The following is a 25,364-nucleotide window of genomic DNA, read 5'->3' on the forward strand; positions in this document are numbered from 1 at the left end:
AACATTCGAGTGTTCTCGACGCTCCCCGGTTAAAAGATATGTTTTTGACGAAAATAATGAATATTTTTCTTTAAAATTTGCAGATATTTTAAATTAAATTGTGAACAAAATAGTCTGATAATTTTGAAAAATTCTCTAATGAATTCGTATTTTATCAGAGGAAATTTGGCAACGCCTGAAGGTTCATATGACGTTTCTCCTTAGCACGGCTGTGTGCGTGACAGGAGATGTAAGATATGTTGTATGTATGATTTGTATGTATGTATGAGATTGTATGTATGATGCTCATTCGTCTACCTGAAAGCCCTCTTCAGTTGGATGAAATATAATACAATTTTAAAAAAATGTAAAACTTAGTAACAGGGTAAACTAGAAAGTAACAGGGTGGTGTACGCACATGAGAGTGATTCGAGGAAACAATCAATAAACGATACTTTTTGGAGGGTCATATGGTCATGGAAACAATCAAATAGGTCACATAATAGTAACGTTCCCAATTGGACTGCATTTTGTAATTTGGAACTGCAATTTTTTATTAGGTTAGAAACGAGGTATGTAGCACTAATAAATGTCCCAACGCACATGAATGTTTTCACGGATAGGCCCGAAATTGTAGTTCCTCATTACAAAAAGTCCCATTCAAAAATGGCCGAAACGACACAACTTAGCTTAAATTATTTTTTCCATTTGAGCTTCTGACTGCACTAGAATTTTTCTAAATGAAAAGCATGTGCACAACAGTACAGGTATAGGGTCATACATTTTTCTGATTTTACAACATGAGACATAAAATCTTAAATTGATTATTTCTTTTGCCTGTGCATTAGAGTTTGCTAAATAAATTCACTTAAAGTATTTGTCTAAATATTTCCCTGAACATTCATCGTAGACAAATTAAAACCGAGAGAGTACATTGTGCCAGTATATTAATTCTTTTTGATTTTTATGTTCTTTACAGTGTTGGTGTCCTAATTTGTACAAAAGCTGTCGATTCTTGGGCCTTGAAGGAAATAACTCATCATTATAAACACCCAGAAAGTAAGTTATTGTCATTCCCAGTATCAAAATATAAAGTGAACACCTGGCTATTTATGTATTTATTTTAAATAACCGTGAATCATTATATTTATCACGCGATATCAAAATTTTAAAACAACATATTAGTGTTAGAATGTAGCAGAATTTCCAAGGAGCAGAGATAACATTTGAACACACTTCATGCATTCATAATACATGTATAAATCAATGATAGTATACAGTTGCCAGATAGGTGAAACGTGGTAATATTCTCTGCAGCATAAATAGGCTGTTTCATATTCCGTTTAAAGCCACTTTCAAGTGATAAAATGTTTCATGATGAAAGAAGTTCTATATTGAATCATTATTTCCTTTCATAATCAGGAATCATTAGCTGGAATTTATTATATATCAACAATGAAAGTTGAAATATAATGGAAAAATAAAGACAAGGATAATTTCTTGCGGTTTAAATTATTCTACTGATGAGATTGGAATCATGATTGGACAATATTATATATTGAAGTTTTCTGCGCTCATCGAACACTTGACTTTTTTCTCTACAGTAGAATGAATAAAATCTCAAACCATATTAAAATGTACACAGTGTGTGCACTAAAAAGATAAAAATTGTTAAAACTTCATAACTATCATCGCATGGTATGTTTAATATTTTACAAGTTTGAGCGTGATACTGAAAATTGAATGGAACAAATGGTGTAATTTATGTTTGAAACGCAGGAACAAAAAATGAGCGATCTACTTTCGAAAAGGCATTGAAGCAGTGTGAATCCCAATTCAGTAGATATTATTTGAATAACTTTTCCTTTACGGACGTCAAGTTCGAGTTACTAATGGATGAAAGTGTAATTATTGGATCACCTTTTACGTGAGTATTAAATTTTTGCAAACGGAATTTTTTATGAATCATGCATGGAAAAAAAATGGAAGAACACTCCAAAGACCATCAAAAATAAAACCCATTAAAAAAGTCCTGATTTTAAAAACTCGAGGTGACAATTGCCTCAAAAAAGGGTAAAGAGCGGAAAATAGATAGGAGAGTTGGGAGGTCATAATTTTTAATTTTCCAATCTCTTTTCAATTAGATTTCAAAAATCATTACAGTAGGACATTTGCACATACTTCATGCTTCATGCATACGTTAGAATTTTACCAATTCATTAATTGGTTGAAAAGTATATTGGTACCGCGTTTTATTAGGCAACACTACTGCCTCACTGTGGTGTTACTGGAACAAGCACTGGTTGTGTGTAAGCTTGTTTGCCTACCCGCGTGATTTCGGGCGCTTTATAGTCCCCAGTAGATACAGATTGATTCAAACAACGCTATTCTGCAATTGATGATTTTCAAACGTCTTATCCTGTCTGTATTCACTTTGAATTGTTCATACTTGACTACTGCCCTTACACGGTCATTACGTAATCCGGTTTCGCAAAATACGCAAATTTTTGTCATAGATGGTTGTATCTTGTATAAACATTTGAAATCTTCGAAACTATAAGATATTAAATTAAACGAGTTCCTAAAATCCATAAACTGACTTACATTTTTAATCCTTAATCTACAGTTGTAGAGTAAAGTTTCATTTTTTTTTCTTGTTTTTTTTTCAGGAGCTTAGTTAGAATGACGAATCAAAGCGACAATCGCTATGAAATTAAAGTTGTTATTCGAGTTGACACCAGTTCCTACGATGGACGAGCTGCATATCCAGTCAAAAAGAGGGAGGCTATGATTCTTCTGAAGCCGGCAGAGGGTATATATTTTTATACAACATTGAAACTTAAAATATTACTCAAAATAGTAATTCCTGCACTGTTCCGTATTAGTTAGAATGGTGAAGCACTACGGTGAAGGTGGAAGCGGTTATACGATACTCAGCAGAGGTAGCAAAGACCTCCTGAGGTTCCGACATTCAATTCACTCGCGTGTAACTTGTTGCCTACCCTTTTGATTTCGGGCGTTTTATAGTCTCGAAACGATACGACTGTTATCAGAGATCAGTTTCAACTTGTGATGATTGCCGCAAGTATTCTGTCTCAAGGCATTTGTTTGGCCGAAGTATATGTTCACTATTTTTTTAAAAAATTATATTTTCAATTTTTTTCATGATACTCTCAACATTCCAATTATTATTCAATGCTTGACTGATTTTCAGTACGCTTAAATCCCTAACTGAGCTGTAACAACGATGACTTTCCTCGAATTTTGTTATTTTTATGAAGTGAAATAGCTGTAGAGTGTATATGAGGGAGGAAGAGGCCACACAAGGACAAACAATATGCTGATCCAAACAGAAATTTCATGAATGTTTCCTTTTTTAACATATCCTGTTCCGAAGTTTGCTTCTTTCACTCCACTAAACGCGAGCACTATTCCTGAAGATTTTCAATTATTTTCTTGTTCTTACTTGTTTTTTTCTGAAAGAGGTGACATTCTAAGATAATTTTACCAAAACATATGCATGTCTGATGTCCCTCTTTCAAGTTGACAAAATGATGTTTGTATGTAACATGTTTTTTCCGTGTTTTAAAAGCCGTGCTGTGCTGTTGATACGAAGGGAAATATGTTTTTTGTGGTTTTTTTTTTATTTATCAGTACATTGAAAATGGATGATATTGTTTGCATTACATCACGAATAAAAACACTTATGATAATATACTTTTTTACTTTGTTTATTTATGATATATTTGGACTTTACGAGAAACGTAAAATGCGTTTAAAATGTTTCAGTTGAAGAATTTGCAATTCAGGCAAGTTATGATGAGTATGCAGACAAACTTGTTGGACAAGCTGATTTTAAAGTTAACTGCTTATGCCAAGTAATCAATGGTGATTATGAATTTTGGGATACGACGAATTTTAGGGTTAAAAAACCAGACATCGAGTTAGAGGTTAGTCATTTTATGTACATTTTTTTCGAAAGAAATATGACAAATTCAGAGGTATAATTTTGAGTCACATCTACAGCTTACGCAATAAATCGGAGAAATATTAAAAATCATTTTACTTGAGGCATTGGATAGAGAATTAGAAATATTTACTCTCAGAAATGTTCACTTGATCTCTAAGAAATTAAAAATAAAAAACTGATTTCGTATTGATCAATGAATTTAGGACTAACTTTGAGTTTCAACCCTCAAAGAAAATATTTTCATTGAAATAAACTGATGTGTTGATTATTACAAAACAGTTGAATTTCAATTTCAGTACTTCTATACACAAAAATAGACTGCATGCGTCTTTCATTATTTAATCCACTATAGCTTAATATCTTTTGATGTCATGGCAAGATCGGACCAAATATTAATTTAGCCGACCCCGAGTATTCTGGTCATTATTTTTTTCCTCCTTCTTTCAAAAGTTTATTACTTAAATGATGGAGTCACCAGACGCATCTTACATATATATCTTCTCTAGGCGTCTTATTGGTATTTAATTGTAAGATAAGGACATGCTAATGTCGACAAAACATCAAATTTTTCAGAATGCAATTGATAGATCAAATGTTTGATAGTTCACTTTCGCTTCGTTTCAGCTATATGGGAAAGCAACGAAAGGCGTTGTTTGCAGAGCATCTGCAAGAATAGCTAATCCCTTGCCTGTGACTCTCAATAAATGTAATTTTTTCATTGACCTACCTGGGGCTCTGAAGCCAATCAAGTACAAACTGAAAAGGTGAGCTTTTACATTCAAGCTGAATTGTGTTGTATTTCCTTTGTAATTGAAATGATCAGTTATCGCTATTACTAACTTTACACTGAAAAAAAAAAACACATTGGATCTAGAATCCAGACTCTTGAAAGCATTGGCAAGAAAAAGGACTCTTGATTCAATCAGATTTAACCTGAAATCAAAAAGAAATCCGCTCAAATTAAGTGGCTTGGTTCTTGATTTAAGCTTAAATCGGGTTGAGTTAAGAGTGTTTTTTCTTGTCGATGTTTTTAAGAGTCTGGACTCTAGATCCAACGTGTTTTTTTCCTAGTGTAGAAAAGTTGTTTAGCCACCAAAGAGGATCTTTTTTTCAAAGTAAGTGCTGAAAATTTAGACGAGGATGTACTTCTAGTGGCTTAGCAAACTCATATGTTGGCCGGACTTGCGTGTATAAAAGTTATATTTTTACGGAAAAAAATAAATTTATACTTTAAAAACAAAAAAGATGTTTAATATGAGTGACTTACCGAAACAATAGATTGAGAGCGACTTATAACCTAGCATTTAAAAGGAAGAACCTAAAATTTAAGCCTCAAAAATTTCGATTCCGAAAACTTCTGAACTTTGCTTAGTTCCACAGCAATAATTGGTTAAAAACGTTATTGATGAAATGAGAAAACTTCGATTAAATCCAAAAATTAAATGTTTCAAACACATCTTTACATTCTTTCTTATCATTTTTAATTAGTTTAAAAAAATTAACCATTTCTCAGTGTACGTGAGATACGTAAAATGCTAATTTTTCAACTGCATTTTTTTCAACAGGTCAATCGGTGTTAACCAGCAAGCTCAAATATCATTCAAATTCATACCCAGGTCCGCGGGTCAATCGGCGATTTTTGCCAAATTTGAATCCAAAGAACTGAACGATGTTGACGGGAAGCTTGAATTTGAAGTTTTCGAAGAGTGAATCAGTTCAGCTCACAAAATTTCAAATGAAGGTTTTATGAAGCAAAAAATGCCTTCGATTGGGTTGTGTGTTATTCCGTTTTTTCGGTTTGTTTTTAATTTTTTTTTTTGTTCAGCCTTTGTGGCAAGGCAAAGATGAAGGCCTAACTTAAAATATAGCATTTTTACCACTGAAACTCGCCTCACGGGATGGATGAGTTTACCAAGCCATATCTACAAATACTTATGATTCTAGACTTGAAAATTATGTTGGATTAGTGAAATGAACAGTCCAGTGTTTTTAGGATTTTTAGTTAAGACCCTTTAAGTGTTCAGCTTTTATATGCTTTTGTAAACTAATGCTCAAAAAGAAACTCAATCATTTTCCTTTAACAAATATCTTCATCTTCACAGAATGCAAGATATACGTTGTAAATTTCATATGATAACTATTATGTTCAAAATGATTTATATTGACAGACAGCAAAACAAATGAAAAATGCTACTTTGAATAAAGTTAATCAATATATAAATAGCAAGATAGCAATAGTATCAAACTTTTGAAGAATATCGAAAAATTACCGAATTAAAAAAAGAAAGTTGAGGAAATGCATCCTGTGATTTGCGTGAAACTAACTCAACTTTCATAAATTGTCACCTAAAATTTCAAACGTTATTCTATTTTTACAGTGTTAAAAAATCAGTTTAAGTGCATTCAGAATTAAAATAGTTTTCTTGATTTTTTTATGATCATAAATGTGATCCAGCAAAATTTCATACATATTTTTCAATAAAAATTTTACTAAAAATGGCTTACTTCTATTATTTGTAACCCCGTTCCTGCAAGGAGACGAAGAATATATTTTCCCCCCTTTCTTTTCCTTGTTTCCTTTTTTTCTCCTCCTTCTCTTTCTTCCTTATTCTTCTATTTCTCTTTTAGCGGCTCTGGTGCTTGCACTAGAGCTGCTATTCCGGACGGTCCCAGCTGGGGAGTATCAATGCAGCATGTTACATTGTAGAGACCGCGCGTTGGTTGATGGGAATCGGCGCCATTTTCGGCTATGTTCCTTGTCATGACTTTATTTTATTGCATACTGTTTTATTGTTAGTCAATGCTATGTTGTGTATTGTATTTTTGGAATCATGGTGATACAGTCAATAATTCAAAACTTGTTTGTGCTTTTATCTCGTGATGGAAAAAATGTACTTTACGTTCAAAATTTGAAAATTTGAATTTTAAAGTTTTCGCGGTTAAGGAAGCTTTAACCACTGGGTTGGAGCTTCCTAGTTAATTACTCGATATCAGCTGATAGCAAACAAAGGTTACCAGGGAAACCGTAAACGTCTAACAACTATCGTGGCCATTGGGGCGATTATTGAAATGATATCGACTGTATGTCGCCGCTTACGACAGGACATAGCCCTATCTTAACTGTGTAATATATCGCAATTCGATATTGTTTTGATTTTTAAAAGGAGCAATTCATTCATACAGTTCCGATTAGTTTTGGCGAACGGGCCCTTAACCTACGGCACTCGGCTCATGGGAATTTTTTAACTTGTCCTGGACGGACTCGTCTGTAGCGCCTCGTTCTTCGTTGTGTGTGTGATTTCGTGAAGAAGTTTCTATGGCAATTTGCTTTTATTTGTGAGCTGTTTTTTCCATTCCGGGAACATATTTATTGAAAACGGCGACTTTTTCAACAGTCCTATTTTTATCTACAACATCTAAGTGGCCCTTCATAATCATTTAATTTTGGCCCCTGGCCAGAAAAAGGTTCGGAAATTGCAGTGATTTTGCCGAAAATGCTGAAGTAAGTAAATTTGGGCATTTTTTTTTTCCTTCTTCAAACTCTGTGGAGAAGCACTTCTCCTCCAGTACATCTATTTTTTTACTTATCTCTCGCAAGGTACATTTACAGAAGGTGTGTTCCAGTATTAACAGTTCAGATTCGTGGTTTTTTTATTATAACGCTTATTTCGGAAAGCAATTATTACATTGTTCAATTCTACTGACTTTCAACACTCGATTATACTCCCGGCAAATTCTGCAGCAGCGTTTCAAATGTTGACTCTAATGCTTCCAACAGCCATCCGATGTCTAAGGGTTTATCCCTAGATTTAGGGATTTTCCGGAATTTCCAGGGATTTAGGGATTTTTCAGGAAATCTAGGGATTTTTTTTTGATGAGGTAAAGTTACCAAAAATCAACTTTTTAACCTCAATTCTAGCTTCGACAATCGAAAACATTTTTTCATCTATATTTTGTAGGCCTTTTTGGCAACACTATTTTCCCCGCAAATAAGCCGGAAATTAAAACGATTGCGTCCTTCGATGTACTTGACATTCAACTGCATTCAACCTGTTAATAATAAGAAATCAACTAATATTCTTTCATTTTATTGGTCTGGATTAGCACTGCTTTCAGAGAGCGCCAAAATTCAACGAGCCAATCAGATTTAAATATTGCAAATCGCTACATCGAATGACATCATGATTCTTCGTTAAAAATGGCGCTTTTTGCAAAATCTAGGGATTTTTTAAGTATATTTGAGCAAATCTGGGGATTTAGGGATTTTTAGCGAAATCTAGGCATTTTTTTCTTCCCCGCTAGGGATTTAATATCGGAAGACTGGCTTCCAGTATCGTAGCGTTGATCGTCGCTGATGTCGAAATGGAACCTAATGCCGGACTTACTGTAACACCTCCATTCCTCAATTCCGGTGAGGAATACGTCTCTACCCTTAACTCAATATAAATATACAAATTGATAAGTGAGTGCTTTAGTCTCCTGAAAACAGAATTGCGAAACTTAAAATTGGAGAAAAATGATGAGTAAATGAAAAAATGGAACCAATTGATGGGATACGTCGCATGCCATTCTGACACAAAATATGGCGTCTATCGAATCACCTTAACTAAATAAAATAACCAAATTTTCAACTCTCAAACTATCAACTATCAACTATCAAATTTCAAACTATCAAAATTTCCAACAATGACAAAAATGATTGTAATATACCTATAATGTAATGAAATATACACGCTCTAATCATTTAATTTGTATTACCTTTATGTTATGTACCTACATGTTATACTATTTTTATAATAAATTTTGCCTACATGCTTTTCAATTCAGTCTACAACATTTCATTCCGACGTGGCAATAATGATTTATAATGCCCCTAATCCATTAAAATGAATTACAATAGTAATGCCGCATTATAATGTCGTATTATACATCGCAACGATTCATGTCCTACTGATTATTGATTATTGTAAGATGAATTCTGTTTTCTCTGATTGTATGTTTCATACGTGCGAAGCAAGTACGGGTCACTAGAAACGTGGTTCGTACGGGTGGCTGATGAAATTGATCTTCGAATACCTTTTGATGAGCTAGGGAAATGGAACCATCTGCATCTCATGGACAATAAATAGTTGCCGTAATTAAGGTCATCCCGTGATTAAGGTGCCGTGATTTAAGTCATAAATTCTTCATCTAATTCTTGATTCATCTCCAAAATGTCTGCTAAAGCTTTCATGCGCTTCTCCTTGTATGCATGAATGAGCAAATTGGGTATCGAACAAGCGGACACTTTTTGAAAATTCAGATGATTCTGGACAATATCGTACAGAAGTCCACGAGCTGCAGATAGAACCATTACCTCTAGCTCATCAAAAGTTATTCGAAGATCATTCAACAACCTCTTTGACAAATTGCAAAAACTTTTCGTTAACAATAGTGTCACACGGTACTAGGAATATTTACTATTTAACGAACCTTATATTTCCCTGACTCAGTCCTAAATTATAGAAGTATGCGTTACTTTTCCAGCAATCCAAAAAAACAATTATACAAAAAACCAATACCTACACTTTCAGATATAAAAATGCAAATTTTTTGCAGCCTCGCTAAACGACTTATCAACCAGAGATTTTTTAGGAAGCGGACCTCCAAAGAGCTTTCAAAATTAAAAGTATACAACAAGTGATAATGCCATGTATTCGCCATATCAAAGCCCAATACACATTTATACACCGGCTACGTAAATCTGCTAAGTTACAAAACATGAATCGACAGTTGTCGGATTGTACATCAATGACAAAATGTGTCTAGGCCCTCATTCTTGACTACAACTACTGCCCCCAGAGCCGCTCTCCGACGCCAATGCGTTGGAGCTTCCTGCTTTGTTTTTACTTCCACCTCCTCTATTTTCTGTCCTTCAATTCAAAAGACGAAATTCTGAATCTAAAAAATCCGAGTCCGTCAGACTTGTATGTAATTAAAACTCCTATCCTTGACCGATCCTGTTTGCGTAAAGTCGTCCGGTTTGATCCACTTCAGACGTTCTTACATCTCCTATTTGGACCGCATTGTGTAAAGAAACGAACCAAGCCACATTAGCTACTGCCAAATGTAACTAAGCAATCTAATTTTTTACGTAAACAAGGTTTCGCGGATTTGTTTGGCAAATTTCTGTGAATTTTCTACATAATACGAAACAAACTCCTTAAAATTATCAAAGGAATCATCACCAGCGTCTTCTTGTATAAACAACTGAATTTGGCAATGGCTGATGTGGCCTGGTTCTTTTCTTCTGAGCAAGGTCTATTTGGATCGCGTTGAACAGAAAGGAACCAAGCCACATCAGCAATTGACAAATTTGATTGGGCAATTTAATTTTTAACATGAAAACGGTTGTGCGGGTTTTCGTGCAAATTTCGGTGAATTTTCTCCGTAGTGCGTAGCGAATTCCTGAAAATTTTCAAAGGAATCCGCACAAACGTTCTCTCGTAAAAAAATGAAATTATCCAGTTTAATTTGGCAATAGCTGATGTGGCTTGGTTCCTTTTTGCTAGACGCGGTCCATTTCACAGTCATTGTGATTTTCTGCCCATGAAAGGGAGCAAAATTGGCAAGATATTAAACAGGTAACCCTGGTAAGCGAAGCATGTAGCCGGTAGCGCTTAGAGTCCCTTTATACTGAGAGTCATGTTAATGTGAATCCATTTCTGATTGGTTACCGTATTTTAGGCCTCCACGCTGTCATAAACGGGAATAAAGATTACATTTTCACCAATTGCAAAGATCATAATCTGGAATGGACCGAGGAATTACGGGTTCGGCAAGGAACAAACGGAATGAGAGAAGGAACGGAGAAAGGATTTTGAGAATGGGCCGATCGAAGATCACGAAAAACTTTCAATTTGTGTAATCTTTATTCCCGTTTGTGACTCCATGAGGGGGTGTTGTCTTGACTCTCAGTATAAAGGGACTCTAATATCCAGCAGTAACCCAGTTTCGAATTTTTGATACGCCGTTCTTCCCAAGTGCGGCAGTGCACTACTAACGAGAAAGATGAAACATAATCAACTCGGTGGCGGAATCTTGAGGGTTCAGAGGAGTGATGAGCGAATATTAAACGATAGAGCACAATATTTGGACATTTAGCCCGATTTGAGCGCGTCCGATCTCAGCGGGGACCCCAGACGCGGTGATTGTTTTGGAGCAGGGTTTTCAGACGGCCCTAGACGGCGAGACTCGAATTCGCCACGGAGCGCTCGACCCACCATTATTGATTTATTTTCGCAGCCGAAACAATTTGATGGAACATCTTAATGATTTTTAATTTGATTCCATCCACCCTCTTCGGATGGGTGGGCCGAGGAACCAGGGTACCACCTTCGCCGGGTGCCTTAGAAGCAATCCAGCCTCCAAACTCTGTGATTCCTCACATCAGAAACAATATATTTTCGAGACACGCCACCAAAATCTAATTATTGATGAAAAAATATGAATTTTACCACATTGAACTTGATAATTTTATCGTCATATCATTTTGATATCCTGCCAAAAATTGTCATAACAAAGGAAACATATCTGCAAATAAAAGTACTTAGATTAAGTAATTAAATTGGACATATTTAAACCAAAAGGAACTACATTCATTGTGGCGTGAACCCTGCCATGCTTGTTTTCTTATGAATCTGAGGACTCATGTCAGAATGGCTCCTTTTGATTCCAATATGTCCACTGTCGTAATATAATTTCCATATTTTTGTGTTGTAAATACTTTTCAATCCACTTAAACCTAAGTTTTTTTTAATTTTTTTGCTAACAAAGAGGAAAAATCGTGGATATTTTACGTTCTCTCGTTTTCCGAGGAAATAATAATGTTTGACAGGAAATCTGTAACGTTGCAAACGGATATATATGGTTGCTCTCTTTAACCATCGATGTGTGAACAACTGAGAGTATGTTGACTCATTTTACACAACTTGTATTTATTAGTAGTGACGAACACTGGACGCGTTGACGACAGCGCCTTGATACAACTATTCAACCTTGACGGATGTCCGTATTGCATTCAAAAAATTGAAGGCGTTTTGCCTACCTGCGCGCACCTACATCGATCGACGGAAGCGTTGATGACAGAATCTTGATGCAACTATTCAAGGTTGACGAAATGTCCGAAACGCATACCGACTCTAAACCACGTATCACTACTGCGGAGTTTCAAAATCCCCGCTCCTATTTTATTTCGAAGAGAAGCAATCAAACTGTTTTGTTCATCCTACCGGACTGTTCGTCAAAAATTGGATACACACACATTCATCCATCTTCTGGGGATGATAGTCAGCTTAGTGTCCACCTCTCTTCATCATATAGCAGAGTAAGCATAAAAATATTTAGTTGAAATAAGAAATTTTATGTTTAATGGGTCGGTTGCGCTGGTCACAATCGTGTTTTGATGCTTAATTCTTGTGGATCAGCTAAACACAATAAGATCTGTCCAAACAGCAACTTTCTAAGTTCAATATGAAACGAGATATCGCCCCTTGAAAAGTCGAGTTTTTACGTCATCTACCGCGGTAGGGACACCCTTGGTCTCTTCCACCTTGCTTTCATCAGTCGGTGTGACGCACATTCGCACTGGTTGTTCAACGTGAAACTCGGATGAGAGCAAGGTGGAAGAAACCAAGGTTGTCATTACCGCGGTGGATGACGTCAAACCCCGACTTTTCAAAGGGCGATATCTCGGTTGAGGCCCTGTCCACACGAGCGCAGCTCGCGGAACTTATTCCTCGAACTGCTCAGTTCCCGGATCTTATTCCTTGAAACGAGGCATGCTGTCCACACGAGTTCGCCCGAACTGGAACCGGAACTTCAACAAAACTATACAATTATTGCAAAATAATAGATTATTACGACCCCCAAAGTAACAAAAATAAATGTCAAGATATGTAAAGGACGTAAAAAACAAAAACAAGCAAATTCACATCTAAAGAAATATATGTAGAAGCTCGGAGTACGGGGGAAGTTCCGGGTTTCGGAGGAATAAGTTTTAGCTCAGCTAAAAACTTATTCCGGGAACAAGTTCCTCGAAATAAGTTCCGCGAACCGCGCTCGTGTGGACAAGGCCTAATATTGAGCGTAGAAAGTTGCTGTTTCGAGATAGATTCTATTATTGTTAGCTAACCTACAAGAATCAAGCATCAGAACAGGATTCTGGGACCACCACAGCCGACCCATCTCTTGACGTCCGCTGCGTGACGCGTCACGTGCCCCGCGAGCCCCGGCGTGATTTCTGGGGCAGGCTGTGTGGTGTCCGGTGCGGTCAGGGGACGGTCCCGGGTCCGGGGGTGAGGGGGGTGCGGGGGGTGGGGCGATGAAGGGGAGCCCGGCTGAAATGTGTGAAATAGTCTTGGACTCTCCCGGGGGCGGGGCCGGACCCTGAGTCGGTGCTTTGACTCCGGAGCCTCACACCTCGACCTCTAAGACCGTTCCCGCCGCCGCCGCCGCCGCCGGGGATCCAGCTTCTTCACCACTTTCAGATAAACACCTGTTTATCGCCCAGCTCGGAGCGAGCCGACCGTGCGATCTCCCTGGCCGAGGAAAAACCACCTAAGAACAATCAAATGCTGCCGAATCGATGGCTAAAGTCAAAAGGTGCGTATCTGGATTGGAATGATTCAATGGGTCGATTGCAGTGGCGTGGCGTGCTTTGCGATGTATCGATTGTTCTGCCATTTAATTCTATGGTAAATAATCGATTATTAAGGTGTTCGCTGCGAACACCCTGATTATCGATCCTTTTCCTTAGGTTTAAATGGCATAACAATCGATATATCGCAAAGCACGCCACGCAACTGGTCGGTTGCGCTGTCACAAAATCATGGCAGTGCTCCTATTTCCCGGAACTAGTACCGAATTTCGGAACTTTTTAGATTTTTGGAATTTTTCCCGGAACTTTTGAAAAGTTCGAAATGTTCCGGATTTTTGCATTTTCCGGAACTCTTTTGGAACTTTTGAAAAAATCTAAAAAGAATTCCGGTACTTTCGACGGGCATGAAGTGGGAGAAATTAGGACAAAAAAGTTCCGAATCTCGGAACTTTTGACGGACTTGGAATAGGAGCACTGAATCATGGTTTGTTTGCGTCTTATAGATTAGTTAAGAATAAGAAGATCCGGCCAAACTGCAACTTTCTATGTTCAATAATAACCGAGATATTACCCTTTGAATAGTCGGGTTTTTGACGTCGTCCACCGCGGTAGTGACACCCTTGGTTTCCTCCACCTTGCAATCCTTGCATTCATCAGTCAGTGTGACGCACATTTGAGCCAGTTACTCAACGTGAAACTCGGATGAAAGCAAGGTGGAAGAAACCAAGGGTGTCACTGCCGCGGTTGATGACGTCAAAAATCCGGCTTTTCAAAGGGCGAAATCTCGGTTAATATTATATTCTAGTAATATAGGAGGTTGCTGTATGGAAAGATCTTATTATTTGTAGCAAATCTACAAGAATATACGATCAAAACACGGTTCTGAACCAGCGCAATAGATCCATCCAAAATTTCCGACTATGTCTTATTTTTTTCCCTCAAGTACGGCAGTATGATATAGAGGCGGCAGCGTTACATGCACCCCTCCAGCTAACATAGCACTCACACACTCACTGTCGTATGCGTGTCAAGCACAGATCCTCTTGGTAATTTCAACGCTGAAAATAGTAATTGTCCCGGCCCAACGTGAATAAAACAGGGTTATAGTATTCTGAGGGCATGTGGGAAAGAACTAAGCGAGTTATGAAAGTTGCCAAAATCTCTACGGCAAAAAATTATGATAATTTCATCTAATTGTAAGTGTATTCCCGGCTGATTTTGACTCCAGCCGAGGGTACGGTTGCACCAGTTTGAAGTGTTGTGTACTCAACCGTACTTCTGACTGGTATCAAAATCATACAGGAATATAGTGGAAATCATCATTCTTTTTTCCTCAATTTTATTAGAACCAAGTCAAAAATATGGTTGACTCGATCGTATTTCTGGTCGATGCACCTACACATCTGGTTGATGCCGAAAAATATAGAGGAATCAAGTAGAAACTATCATACTCTTTTCCGTGGAATCAAGTAGAAACTATCATACTCTTTTCCGTGTAGGCGGAACTAGGTGTACCATTTTAATTTGCCTCGCGTTCTTTCTCCCTCTTTGAAATCCCCGCAATGGGTATATCAAATTTAATTTACGAAGTTCAGTCGGGAAAATTTTATTTTAGATGCACAATATTGTAGTTTTTAAAAATTACTGTGATCTTTTGTAAACAAGATTTGGCATTTTCTAGTCTTACACTGGTAAAAATTGGCAGTAGAATCTGTGTTCCGAAATACCATAGACCTACAGCCGGCTGTAAGATTTCCAATAGCTTTTATAGCCGGCTACACAATTTCTTATAGCTTTTTATAGCCGATGGCGACTAAGCAACAGCCAGGCGATAAAGTGTATGCTAAACGTTACTAATTACGGATGCTAAGACTTGGTGAGTTTTTGGACTACTGCTCTCTTTTTGGGCCGTAGTATCTTTATTTATTTTGCGAGGAAAGCTCCGTATGTTTTGATGGATGCCTGTCATTCCTAATATATTAGAGCGCCTTCAGTTTCGTATGATACCGTGCGATACCTCTGGTGTGAAATAGTTGCTTCAAGCGCCGTGGTACGCTGCGGCGGCGGCGCGGCAGGCGGGCAGCCAGCGCGAAACGCGCATTGGCCCCTACAAACCTAACAGGGATACTTCACGCGTTGCGCAATGCGTGAAGTATCCCTGTTAGGTTTGTAGGCGCCAGTGCGTCGCCGCTCCGCTTTGTGTTAGGCTCTAATATTTAATCTGGCGGAGCCAGCGTTATTCAACTCATGATTTTGAAATGTTTGCACACCCTGTATGCACTGAAAAAAATAATAGAGCCGTAGAGACAAGATAAACTTGTTAAACCTGCCTTGTCTCAGGAACAAGACTTTTAGTCTGCCAAACAACTCAGTTTGTTTGGGAAACAACACCCGTTTGTTAATGCAACAAGACCAGTCTTGTTTTATATGCTAGGTTTCTGAGCCACCGGACTTGATAGTCTTGTCACTGTGACAAGATTCTCTACTCACCGCGAGTAACGGTCAAATTCAAAGAGAGCGTATTATTTTATATATTTTGAAAGAGTATTTTAAGAGCTACGCATAATAATTGTTCCCCGAAAATTTTTCTGGATGTTTAATGACAAGGTAAATACAATAAGTTTATAATTCTTTTTTAAAATAAATCGCTCATGCGTAAGGTTTTAAAATCAAATGTATCTAATTATATAATTATTTTTTTAACGTTTGATTTATTTATATATTATTAATTATTATCATGATATAAAAGAAAAATAAAAATTAGAATCATTAACAGGGAACAAAGGAAACATCGTTGCTTGAAGAAACACATTTTTTCGGCCTAAATTGTCCATTTTTATCTGATGTAGAGTGTAAATTCCTTTTCGTAAACGGTAAATAGTAAAAAAGAAAAAAAACCAAACAATCTGATGCTCTACGCATTCCACAGACTTGAGATAGCAACAAAATGAAAAAGTAATTCTGTGGGCTGTACTTATACTTATAATTCGGCTTCGATGTACAACTAGCCCGGATAACTCGGTCAGTAAGACACTCGGTCCGTAACCGGATGGTCCCGCGTTCAAATCCCGACCAGGTCGGTAAAATTTGAAATATCGGATGGGACAATTCTGGAGTAAGAGGAGTGAAGGAAGTAGAGATCAATTAAATTTTCATATAAAAATTGCGATTCATATAAATTTGTGACATTTTTTTTGCAATTTTAATTTCTTCCGAATACTGTGACAAGACAAGTCTTGTTCCCAGAACTAGACAATTTTGTTACCCTGACTAGACTTTTGACTTATGCAACAAGGAAGTCTTGTTCCCTGAACAAGACTGTATGGGTCCCACGAACAAGAATGCCTTGTGGATCAAATATAACAAGACGGTCTTGTCTGGGGGACTAGAATCCTTGTTTCTCGGACAAGGCACTTTTTTCAGTGTGGATTATTCTCATTTTAATTGATGAAAACAATGATGTATTAAAGGAAATTATAATGTGTGTTTTGTAAATATTAAGGTGGTTCCGTATCAAACTTAATGATTTCCAAAGCACACGAATTTCTACACAATTTTTTATAGCCTTTTATAATCGATGGCGAAAAAGCAACAGCCAGGCGAGAAAGTGTAAAGCCTGGCGATAGGAACTATAGCCCGCCTACATAATTTTGTATCGCTTCGTATAGCCCGGCCGTATGATTTTCTCCGCATTCTACAGCCAGCTATATGATTTTCTGCAGCCTTCTTTAGCCAGCTATAAGAATTCCTATGGTACTTTGAAATGCAGCTCTTATCCCCAAATTTACCAGGGTAACAATCTCACTACAGTGCACAACGTTACAAACGCAAAAAATATGATATTAAGCACCTCCAAGACACTCTAAAAAGTAGGTCATGTAAAACTTTCTTCAGCTTTGTCAATTCTTCCCACGTTGCACAAGACAAATCAATACCACGTGCATTTGCTGTTGACAGCCCTGAATGCACTCAATCCATCCTACGTGCGATACAGAATTATTTATAAATACCTATCAGTCATACCTATCCAATGAGGAAAACTGACTAAATTTTGCATAAGTGCATAGTTTGTGACTTAAAAGTAGCAGCTCAACAAAAGCCAGTAGCATCTCAGTGTGTGTCCGTTTCCAGAATTTTCATAACTTTTTACCTTAAAAGTTAAGAGAAAAATTGACTCAATTTAAGTTAATTTATAGAGCATAAATTTTGCATATTTCCTCTCTTTGATAATGAATCTGGTTTTCAAATTGTGCCTACTTGCCTATCTCCTGACTGTTAAGACCACCCTCGAGGCAGAAGTGCTGCTGTTGTCTAATGATAGAGAAACGGAACAGCTCATTTCATCTGCTCTCATAATCTGCAAGAAGACTGCAGAAGTATCTGGTAGGGCTCATTTTTACGTGGTCAGCACAAACTCTGAGTTCCCAATTCAAAAGCTCATCAGAAAATTGCACGAAAATATGATCGACACGGTTTTTATCACCCACCATAATTTGTTACAAAAATCAAAAGTCGGGGGTCTGGCCAAAAATATAATTGTATTTCTCAACAGTCTGGAAGAAATAATGAATTTAATTCTCGACACCGCGTCAAAGTCAGCATCAGAGAGTGTCTCGCGAAATGCAACGAACGAATCGCCGAAACTGAACCATTATTGTCTTCAAGATGCACTTCGTCATTTTGGCATGGTGCGAGGCAACAAAACATGCGATTTTACAATACAGCTCACCCGAACTGAACTAGATGGAAAAGCCGAACTTGCGGGTCCAATTTGCGAGCTCACCAAAAGTCTTTATGCGAACAAAGTTTGGAACTACAATAACTACATCACATTCATGTTGCCTACACCTAAAAAGGGAGACTTCGCCTCGTGTTCTGATACGACTGAGCTTGGCCGCCAATTAAATTTCACTCTCAGATTTTTCTGGCGCTTTTTCCGGGGTGATCGAACCTTCATTTGCCGGGGAGACGTTTGTTGTGCGTACGACCCGCATATGAGAATCCTTCGACGAATCGAACCCACCGCTAAGAATGATTTCAATATTGTTTCAACATTGCAGGGGCAAAGTTTCAAAGTCGGGTTCGTTTTTAAAAAAAATGTACTCAAATTTGGTGAACTCTCATCGCCCGTAGCTGTCAGCATCGTCTACAAGGTCATCACAGATATCAGGATAGAACTGCAGTGCGATCCAATTGTTTACACGATTTGCAAAGATCGCACAGAAATCGATTATTTCAAGGAGGCTCAGCAGTCGAATTTCGATCTGCTCATTTACGATGGAAACCTCTATCCAAACCAAGACTTCTCAACGTTCGATTTTTCGGTTCCGGTTCAGTCTTGCTCCTATTGCTTCATCACTTCGCGCAGCGAGTTCATGCCACAATCTCTAGTGCCGTTCAAGTGTTTTTCGCTTCAAACCTGGGCAGTTATTTTGACTACAGTTGCTTCGCTCTACGGAGCTTTCTACGTTTTCCAGCGCTCTCAATGGACGCTATTCAACCGACTCTACTCCACACAAATGCAGCGTGAGTTTGAAAATACATCGGTGTCCTTTTATCTGTACTCGTTCCTAGTAGTTGGGTATCCTTCGAGGCAACTACTGGGACGAGTTGTCACCGGAAAGATCCTATTTTTGATCATGTCCTTCTTCGTTTTGATAGTAGGCACCCTGTTCCAAAGTAAAATGACAACCCTGCTTTCTAAGCACGCCCGGTACCCAGATATAGATACTTTGGAAGATTTGACGAACTCGGACTTAATGGTACAGACACCAGACTTGGAGACAACTTCTGAGCTTCTTCAAGATTATCCATTTTACCAGTCATTGAAGAATAAACTAACCGAGGGTCCATTTTATGTTGAAAATAAGGTGTACTACCAAGTAAAGCAGGATATTTATACCATTTCAATGAACTACAGTCTTCCTCCAGAAGATCCAAGCGCCGTTTTGAGTCGTTTAGAGCGGATGAAATCGGAGATTACATCGAATTTGAGATCCTTAACAGAATCGGACGCTTTTGAGATGACGATTTCAGAGATGCGCTACAAGTATCACGGAAACATTTTGGTGCCGGAATATTTAAATGTTTACAAAGAATTTCACCTGGTAAAAGAATGCATGCTCACTTTCCCGATGATTATCCAAGTTCAAAAGAGATCTCAATTTTCCGAATATGTAATTAAAAAGATAAATGCGTATTCGGAAAATGGCTTACTACTGTCAGCGTTGTCCGAGACCAGTTTAAGTGACATGTTTTTGTCGAAACGTCGCTATGTAAATGACGACGATGAGGATGATTTCTCTCCACCTGAGGTATTTACAATGCAACATTTGCAACCTGCATTTGTTTGTCTTATCCTTGGTTGGATTTTGAGCGGTATCGTGTTCGCTTTGGAACTTATAATTGATGTCTCGAAAGAGCACTGGGCTTCTAGGTTTTCTAGATGTGTTGAAAAATTGATTCGCCCATCTAGTCTTTGGGTTTGAGTACATTTAGTTCATGGTCAATGATCTTAAGATTGATCATATTTTTCCTTTGAATCTTCTCCCGAGTGCATATAATCCTTGGGTGCGTGGAGAAAAAAATTACTGAATCACACAAAGAGTGACCAAATCGTTCGTTTAACTATCGAAACTAGAGTTTTAACTCTCAACAAGGAATTAAACAGAAAAAAATTAAAAAAATGAGAATTAGTGTAAAAAAAAAAAATGAACTCAATGAATGGTTAACTACTCGATGGCCAGTCGAATTTTTATTATGTCTATTCATAAAAAAACTTTGTTACTTTATAACTTAAGTTTCAAGCACCTAAATTTAATCTTAAATAGCTTTTATACTTGCACTCTACAGTATTTTCCAGCACCATATCATCACCTTGTTACATACAGTTCGGACCATTTCTTAGTGTTTTTTCTCGTTTGCACACAACGATCTACAGTTAAACATTTGATCTAAGATTTATTAAAGCTAGTAAATTAATTCTACATCATTCCATAAGAGTATATTATTATAGTGCATATGGTTTAAGGTAGAATAGCATGATAGAGTGAGTACGGACATTTGGCCCCTCCTTTTTCTATGGAGATCCTTAGGACCCAAAAAAGAGGAAGCGCTTACTTTTGGTTTTTAAGGATGGGAGGGGAGTCATTGTCAACTTTTGACGGTTATCACCAATCACAATTGTTGCCATTATTGCTATGTCTAAGATGAATTTTTTAGAAAATCGCACATGACTAGCCGTGAAACTATGTAAATACGTCGTAATAATGCATTTGAGTAAAGTTCTTGTTGCGATTTGCAAATAAAACTTTTTTTTTTTCAAATTTAACCCATTATTTATCTACAATTATACATCGTCCGTAATTTTTGAGTCCTAAAAGCTACACGAGGCTTAAGATGTAGGAGCCAATCAAAAGCGATGGTGACATGGTGATACTCTCCTCATCAAGTTACTCTAGCAGAGGAGTGAACCACCAGAAGTTACTAGCACAACTTCTGATTTACAACTGCCTCCCCTGTTAAATCTTTTGTTCGTTTTCACCTCGGGAAATATTATCGAATGCGCTACACTTTGCATTACAGAACTACTATTTCTAGATCATTCGTATAAGCGCCTATCTGCGAGGGAAAACCAATGACATGTACATTGTTTCCAAAATGAGCCTGAAATAGTATAGTTCTTAAATGCAAAATGAAATTCCAATGTGAGGAGCTAATTAAAGAGTTGTAACGTGTAGCTAAAAATTTTAAAATCGATTATTTGAGGCTGATCATCATTTTTAAAGGTTTTTAAAAACTGTTGAGGATAAAATACATGAATAAAAGTAAAGCTAATATATGTAACAATATTTCAAATTAGCCAATATACAGAAAAGTTCTTTTCCGATTTCGTATTCGTGCCTATTAAATATATCTTGGCGGTCCCAATCATAGCATGTAAGACTGTTTTTCAAATCTCCTAAATAGGATGGTTCCGTATTTATGGCTGAAGTGCGAAACCATGGCTCTTGATCCGTTCGCAACTTTGCAGACTTCCTGTCATACTTAATTTTTTCTTCGGAAATCTGGTCAACTTCATTCCTCTGAAAACTTTTTTGATTTTTCCTCTCTAGTACCAAAATATTCCGTATAAATGAAAGGGTATCCCCAGGGACCCGGAGCCAAGCCGGAGCAGTAGCTCCGCTCCGAGCTCCACGCTGTCCTGGCTGCAGCCGAGGCAGTGAGAGATCTGCGTTGCAGTGGAGCCGGGCCGTTTCGGAGCCAAGCTTGGTTCGGAGCCGAGCCTGGTTCGGAGCCGGCTCCGTAACATGCCCAGCTCCGGCTGGACTTCGTGCGACAAGGCTCCAGCTCCTCCGGGCCGGCCGGAGGTTCCGATTATGACCGATTTTTCTCAGTCTATCTCTCTCGCACCTGTGTTAATCAGTGCGCTCGGTTGTTTTGTCACATATCCTTCTCCCACGCAAGGAGATGACGCGTTATCTCCTCCCAGTTCTAGGAAATTCATGCGGGCACCCGACCATCGAGAAAGGCTTCTTTTTTCCTCTTCCTCTTGCATCTTGTCTCTTCAAGTACTTCACGTCACTAATATGTATTCCATCCATCCCTGACCCCGCAACAACTCTTTAGCTCACCGTATAAATCAAAAATCTGCGTCTCTTTTATCTTTCCATGACTCGAGCTTGCTACACCGATTTATTACGAGGCCTTTCTTTGGACGGAGAAAAGGGGGGGGGGGAGGCTGATCGGACTTCGAGGAGCCGGTAGCAGGGTCAAAAACACAAATTATTTAATATTTTCAACTGCTTTTACAAATTATTTCGATGAACTTGAAAAGCACGCCGAACATTGGGTGGGATTTTCGGGACCTTTTCATATCGTAAAATTAGTAGAATATGACGGGTGAAACATTTTTTTGTTGAAGTTGTGTTCTTTACCATCTTGTCTAAAAGTCAGTCAAGAAATCTGCTATTATTAATTGTTTTCAGGCATTTGTGTTGCCTTTGAAGTAGTACAAACGACAACCTCAACAGAGCAATTTTCGTAACATATTGATCTATACTGGAAAAGAGTCTCTGAAAAGTGAATGCCAATGTTTGCGCGCCAGCAAGTCACTTAAAAAAAAAATGTATCACTAAAAAGTCGATATGGATCGTGTTTCTCGGCCCTAATAAGGTTTTTTGGGAGGCACATAAACATTCCTCGGAAAATTAATTTTTATGCGTCCAGTTAAAACACCACAAAAAGAATCTTCGAAAAGTGAAGGCCCAATTTTTTGTGTGCTGTCCAAGTCACTCGATAAATTGCAATTTGGCAAGAATCGCTGAAACAGTGTTTCTGGTCTTTCTATCGATTCCTCGGAGAGACAAAAACACCTAGCAAAATATTTGTTATGCTATCTTAATGTCCTATAAGCGGAGGCTTTAGAAACAAAATTCCAATTTTTTACATGCTTGCAAGGTCGAAGAAACGAATGACGTAAATCACAGAGATTTGGACCAAATTGAGCGATTCGGCCTATTTATGTGCATGGGAGAAAAACTAACATCTGTAAAAATATATTCTTCCTTAATCAGTCATAAAAACGTCCCTAAAACCTGCAATCTGATTTTCTGTGTGCTTGCCAAGTCGCTTAAAAAATCGATAAAATCATTGAAATATAGCAGTCACAAGTACGGCTAAAATTGTATTCTTAGCATATGTAAGGCAAAAAAAGTTGTATTGATCCAAAAGCTATAATTAGCACGCCTTAAAAAGCTACGAAAATTGAGTTAAAATTCCAAATATAATGGCTCTAGCCGACTTTTATCATGCTTAAAATTTGCCATGGAATCAGTAAAACACCATAAATTATGTGACATTTTTACATTGACTATAAGAGCTGTGACGGATTTTTAGTGTATTTTCCGAAGAAAATACACTATTTTTTAGAATGCTTTGGCACACATCAGTCTGATTCCAAGACGCAACTTTTTTTCTCCTCTACATACTTTTGAAATTCAAAAGTCGATACCCCTCAGATAAACTCGTACCTACTTTATCCGAGTTGCTTGATTTGGTCGAAATCTTAGTGATTTTCGCTATTTTCCCCTCGAATTGGTAAGTTGTATACAAAAGTGGAATTTAGACCTCTAAAGACCTCATTTCTAGGAAATAGAGTACCTATATAGGAAATGTTGATTGTTGGTATTACATATGTCCCTTGAAGGACCCTGGAGGAAGGATTAAAATACGATTTTCATCGACTTTTCAAGCACAATTGTACCTGTTTTTTGAGTATCGTGGCAAGTACGAAAAAATTATGGGCCTTCAATCTTCAAAGGCTCTTATCACAGAGGATGAGTATGGCAAAAAAGTATTTTCTTGAGCGTTGTACTTCCTAAGAGGCGACAAAAAGGCGACTTTTGACTACGTACTTGTTCAGTCTTTTTTGACTACAATAAATATCGAGGCCTCGGACGGGAGTTGCATTTTCTGTCGATTTGGTGCCACGGCCCTAAGGAAATAAAATTCGGTTGATTGGTGAAACTTCTTGATAGTCATATTTTTCCCTGAAAATTCCACGAACACCTAACGGAAGAGTCTTGCCGTATGTAGCGCACTTATAGCTCAAATGGCGCGCCCCAGCTCTCTTAAAATCTGGTAATCGTTAGATCAGCAAAATTTGATGTCTCGGTCTAAAATGAATAGAAAAGTTATTTTCCTGCTATTTACCATGAACCATTTTCTCCAATAAAGTAATGAGACTGTGCGAAATAAGACACAAGGGTTGATTGGACGTTGCTTTTAAGATGTAGTTTTGTGTGTACTATCGTGGGGGGGGGGGGGGGTGTCCGCTCAAGCCCGTCGCATTCTAAATGTTTCTTCAACCTTTCTATTGGGCCAAACAAGAAAAAAACATGTTGGACATGCTATAGGTTGGCTAGAAATATAAAAAAAAAGAATGATACTGAGCTAAAAAATACCTAATATGAAACCAAGATAACTAATGGGGTTGTAAAATTGTAATGTATAAGTCTGCCGAGTAATCGGTCTTTTTTAGCGTTCTACTATGAATTTTCACAGGTTTTAAAGATATAAAAATGGATTAATTGTTAGGTTTCGGAGTACCATAAATTGGGCAGACGAGTTTTGTTTTCTTCACAAAACTGCTTTCAAAGAATATCTAACACTGGGCAAAAAATTAGGGGTTGAAAATTTAAATTGACCGGGGCCTATTTTTCCAATTCTGGGGAGGAGGATTTTTATTGACTCAGGAAATCACTATAAAAAAATTGTTTTACTCCTAGATTAAAAAAATTCGCGATTCATAAACCCCGCTGCGTCAACACACTGCTATAAATGCCATTCCTTGTATTGGACATTTCTAAAGTGTAATTACATTTTTCCAGGTATGGGATAGGGTATTTCACAGAATTTTTGACCCTGAAACCGAAAGGAACTACGCACAGAACAGGGGAGGGGGGGGGGGGGGCTCAGTGGCTCCCAGCAGATTTAGATGAATAACTTTCATAGATTGATATAAAGTTCATCGTTAGCACAAAGCCAAAACATCAGCTCACTCTAACGAGTAAAAGCCGAGATTTTCGCGATTGAACCCGGAATATTTTCTATTATGTCACAGCATGGCGGACGAATTAAGACTCCTCTCTCCTTTGGTTGTTTGGCGTTCTAGATCAGACCCCTCACACAGTTAGGTGGTTTTTTTCGACCAATTCTGTTTCAGTGTTTCAGTAACTCTTTGTCATCTCGGACTCCATCATATCGCACGGCCTGAGC

The 25,364-nt window shown here is 37.8% G+C and overlaps 2 protein-coding genes across 2 annotated transcripts in view; one reads left to right on the top strand and one right to left on the bottom strand.

The window, feature by feature from the left end:
• The window catches only part of LOC109029707 (annulin), a 30,319-nt gene extending 23,891 nt beyond the window's left edge, over positions 1-6,428 (top strand). Inside the window, exons 11-16 of the mRNA XM_019040290.2 lie at positions 959-1,038; positions 1,759-1,906; positions 2,649-2,791; positions 3,769-3,929; positions 4,574-4,713; positions 5,515-6,428. Coding sequence (XP_018895835.1) covers positions 959-1,038; positions 1,759-1,906; positions 2,649-2,791; positions 3,769-3,929; positions 4,574-4,713; positions 5,515-5,659 — 817 coding nt within the window. The 3' untranslated portion in view covers positions 5,660-6,428. The remainder of the gene's footprint in view (positions 1-958; positions 1,039-1,758; positions 1,907-2,648; positions 2,792-3,768; positions 3,930-4,573; positions 4,714-5,514) is intronic.
• A 1,287-nt stretch (positions 6,429-7,715) lies between these two features.
• LOC109029578 (protein phosphatase 1L) overlaps positions 7,716-25,364 on the bottom strand; it is a 48,738-nt gene continuing 31,089 nt past the window's right edge. Inside the window, exon 5 of the mRNA XM_072303006.1 lies at positions 7,716-7,999. Coding sequence (XP_072159107.1) covers positions 7,985-7,999 — 15 coding nt within the window. The 3' untranslated portion in view covers positions 7,716-7,984. The remainder of the gene's footprint in view (positions 8,000-25,364) is intronic.

This window comes from Bemisia tabaci, chromosome 7, assembly GCF_918797505.1.
Source record: "Bemisia tabaci chromosome 7, PGI_BMITA_v3".
Classification (NCBI taxonomy): Eukaryota; Metazoa; Arthropoda; class Insecta; order Hemiptera; family Aleyrodidae; genus Bemisia; species Bemisia tabaci.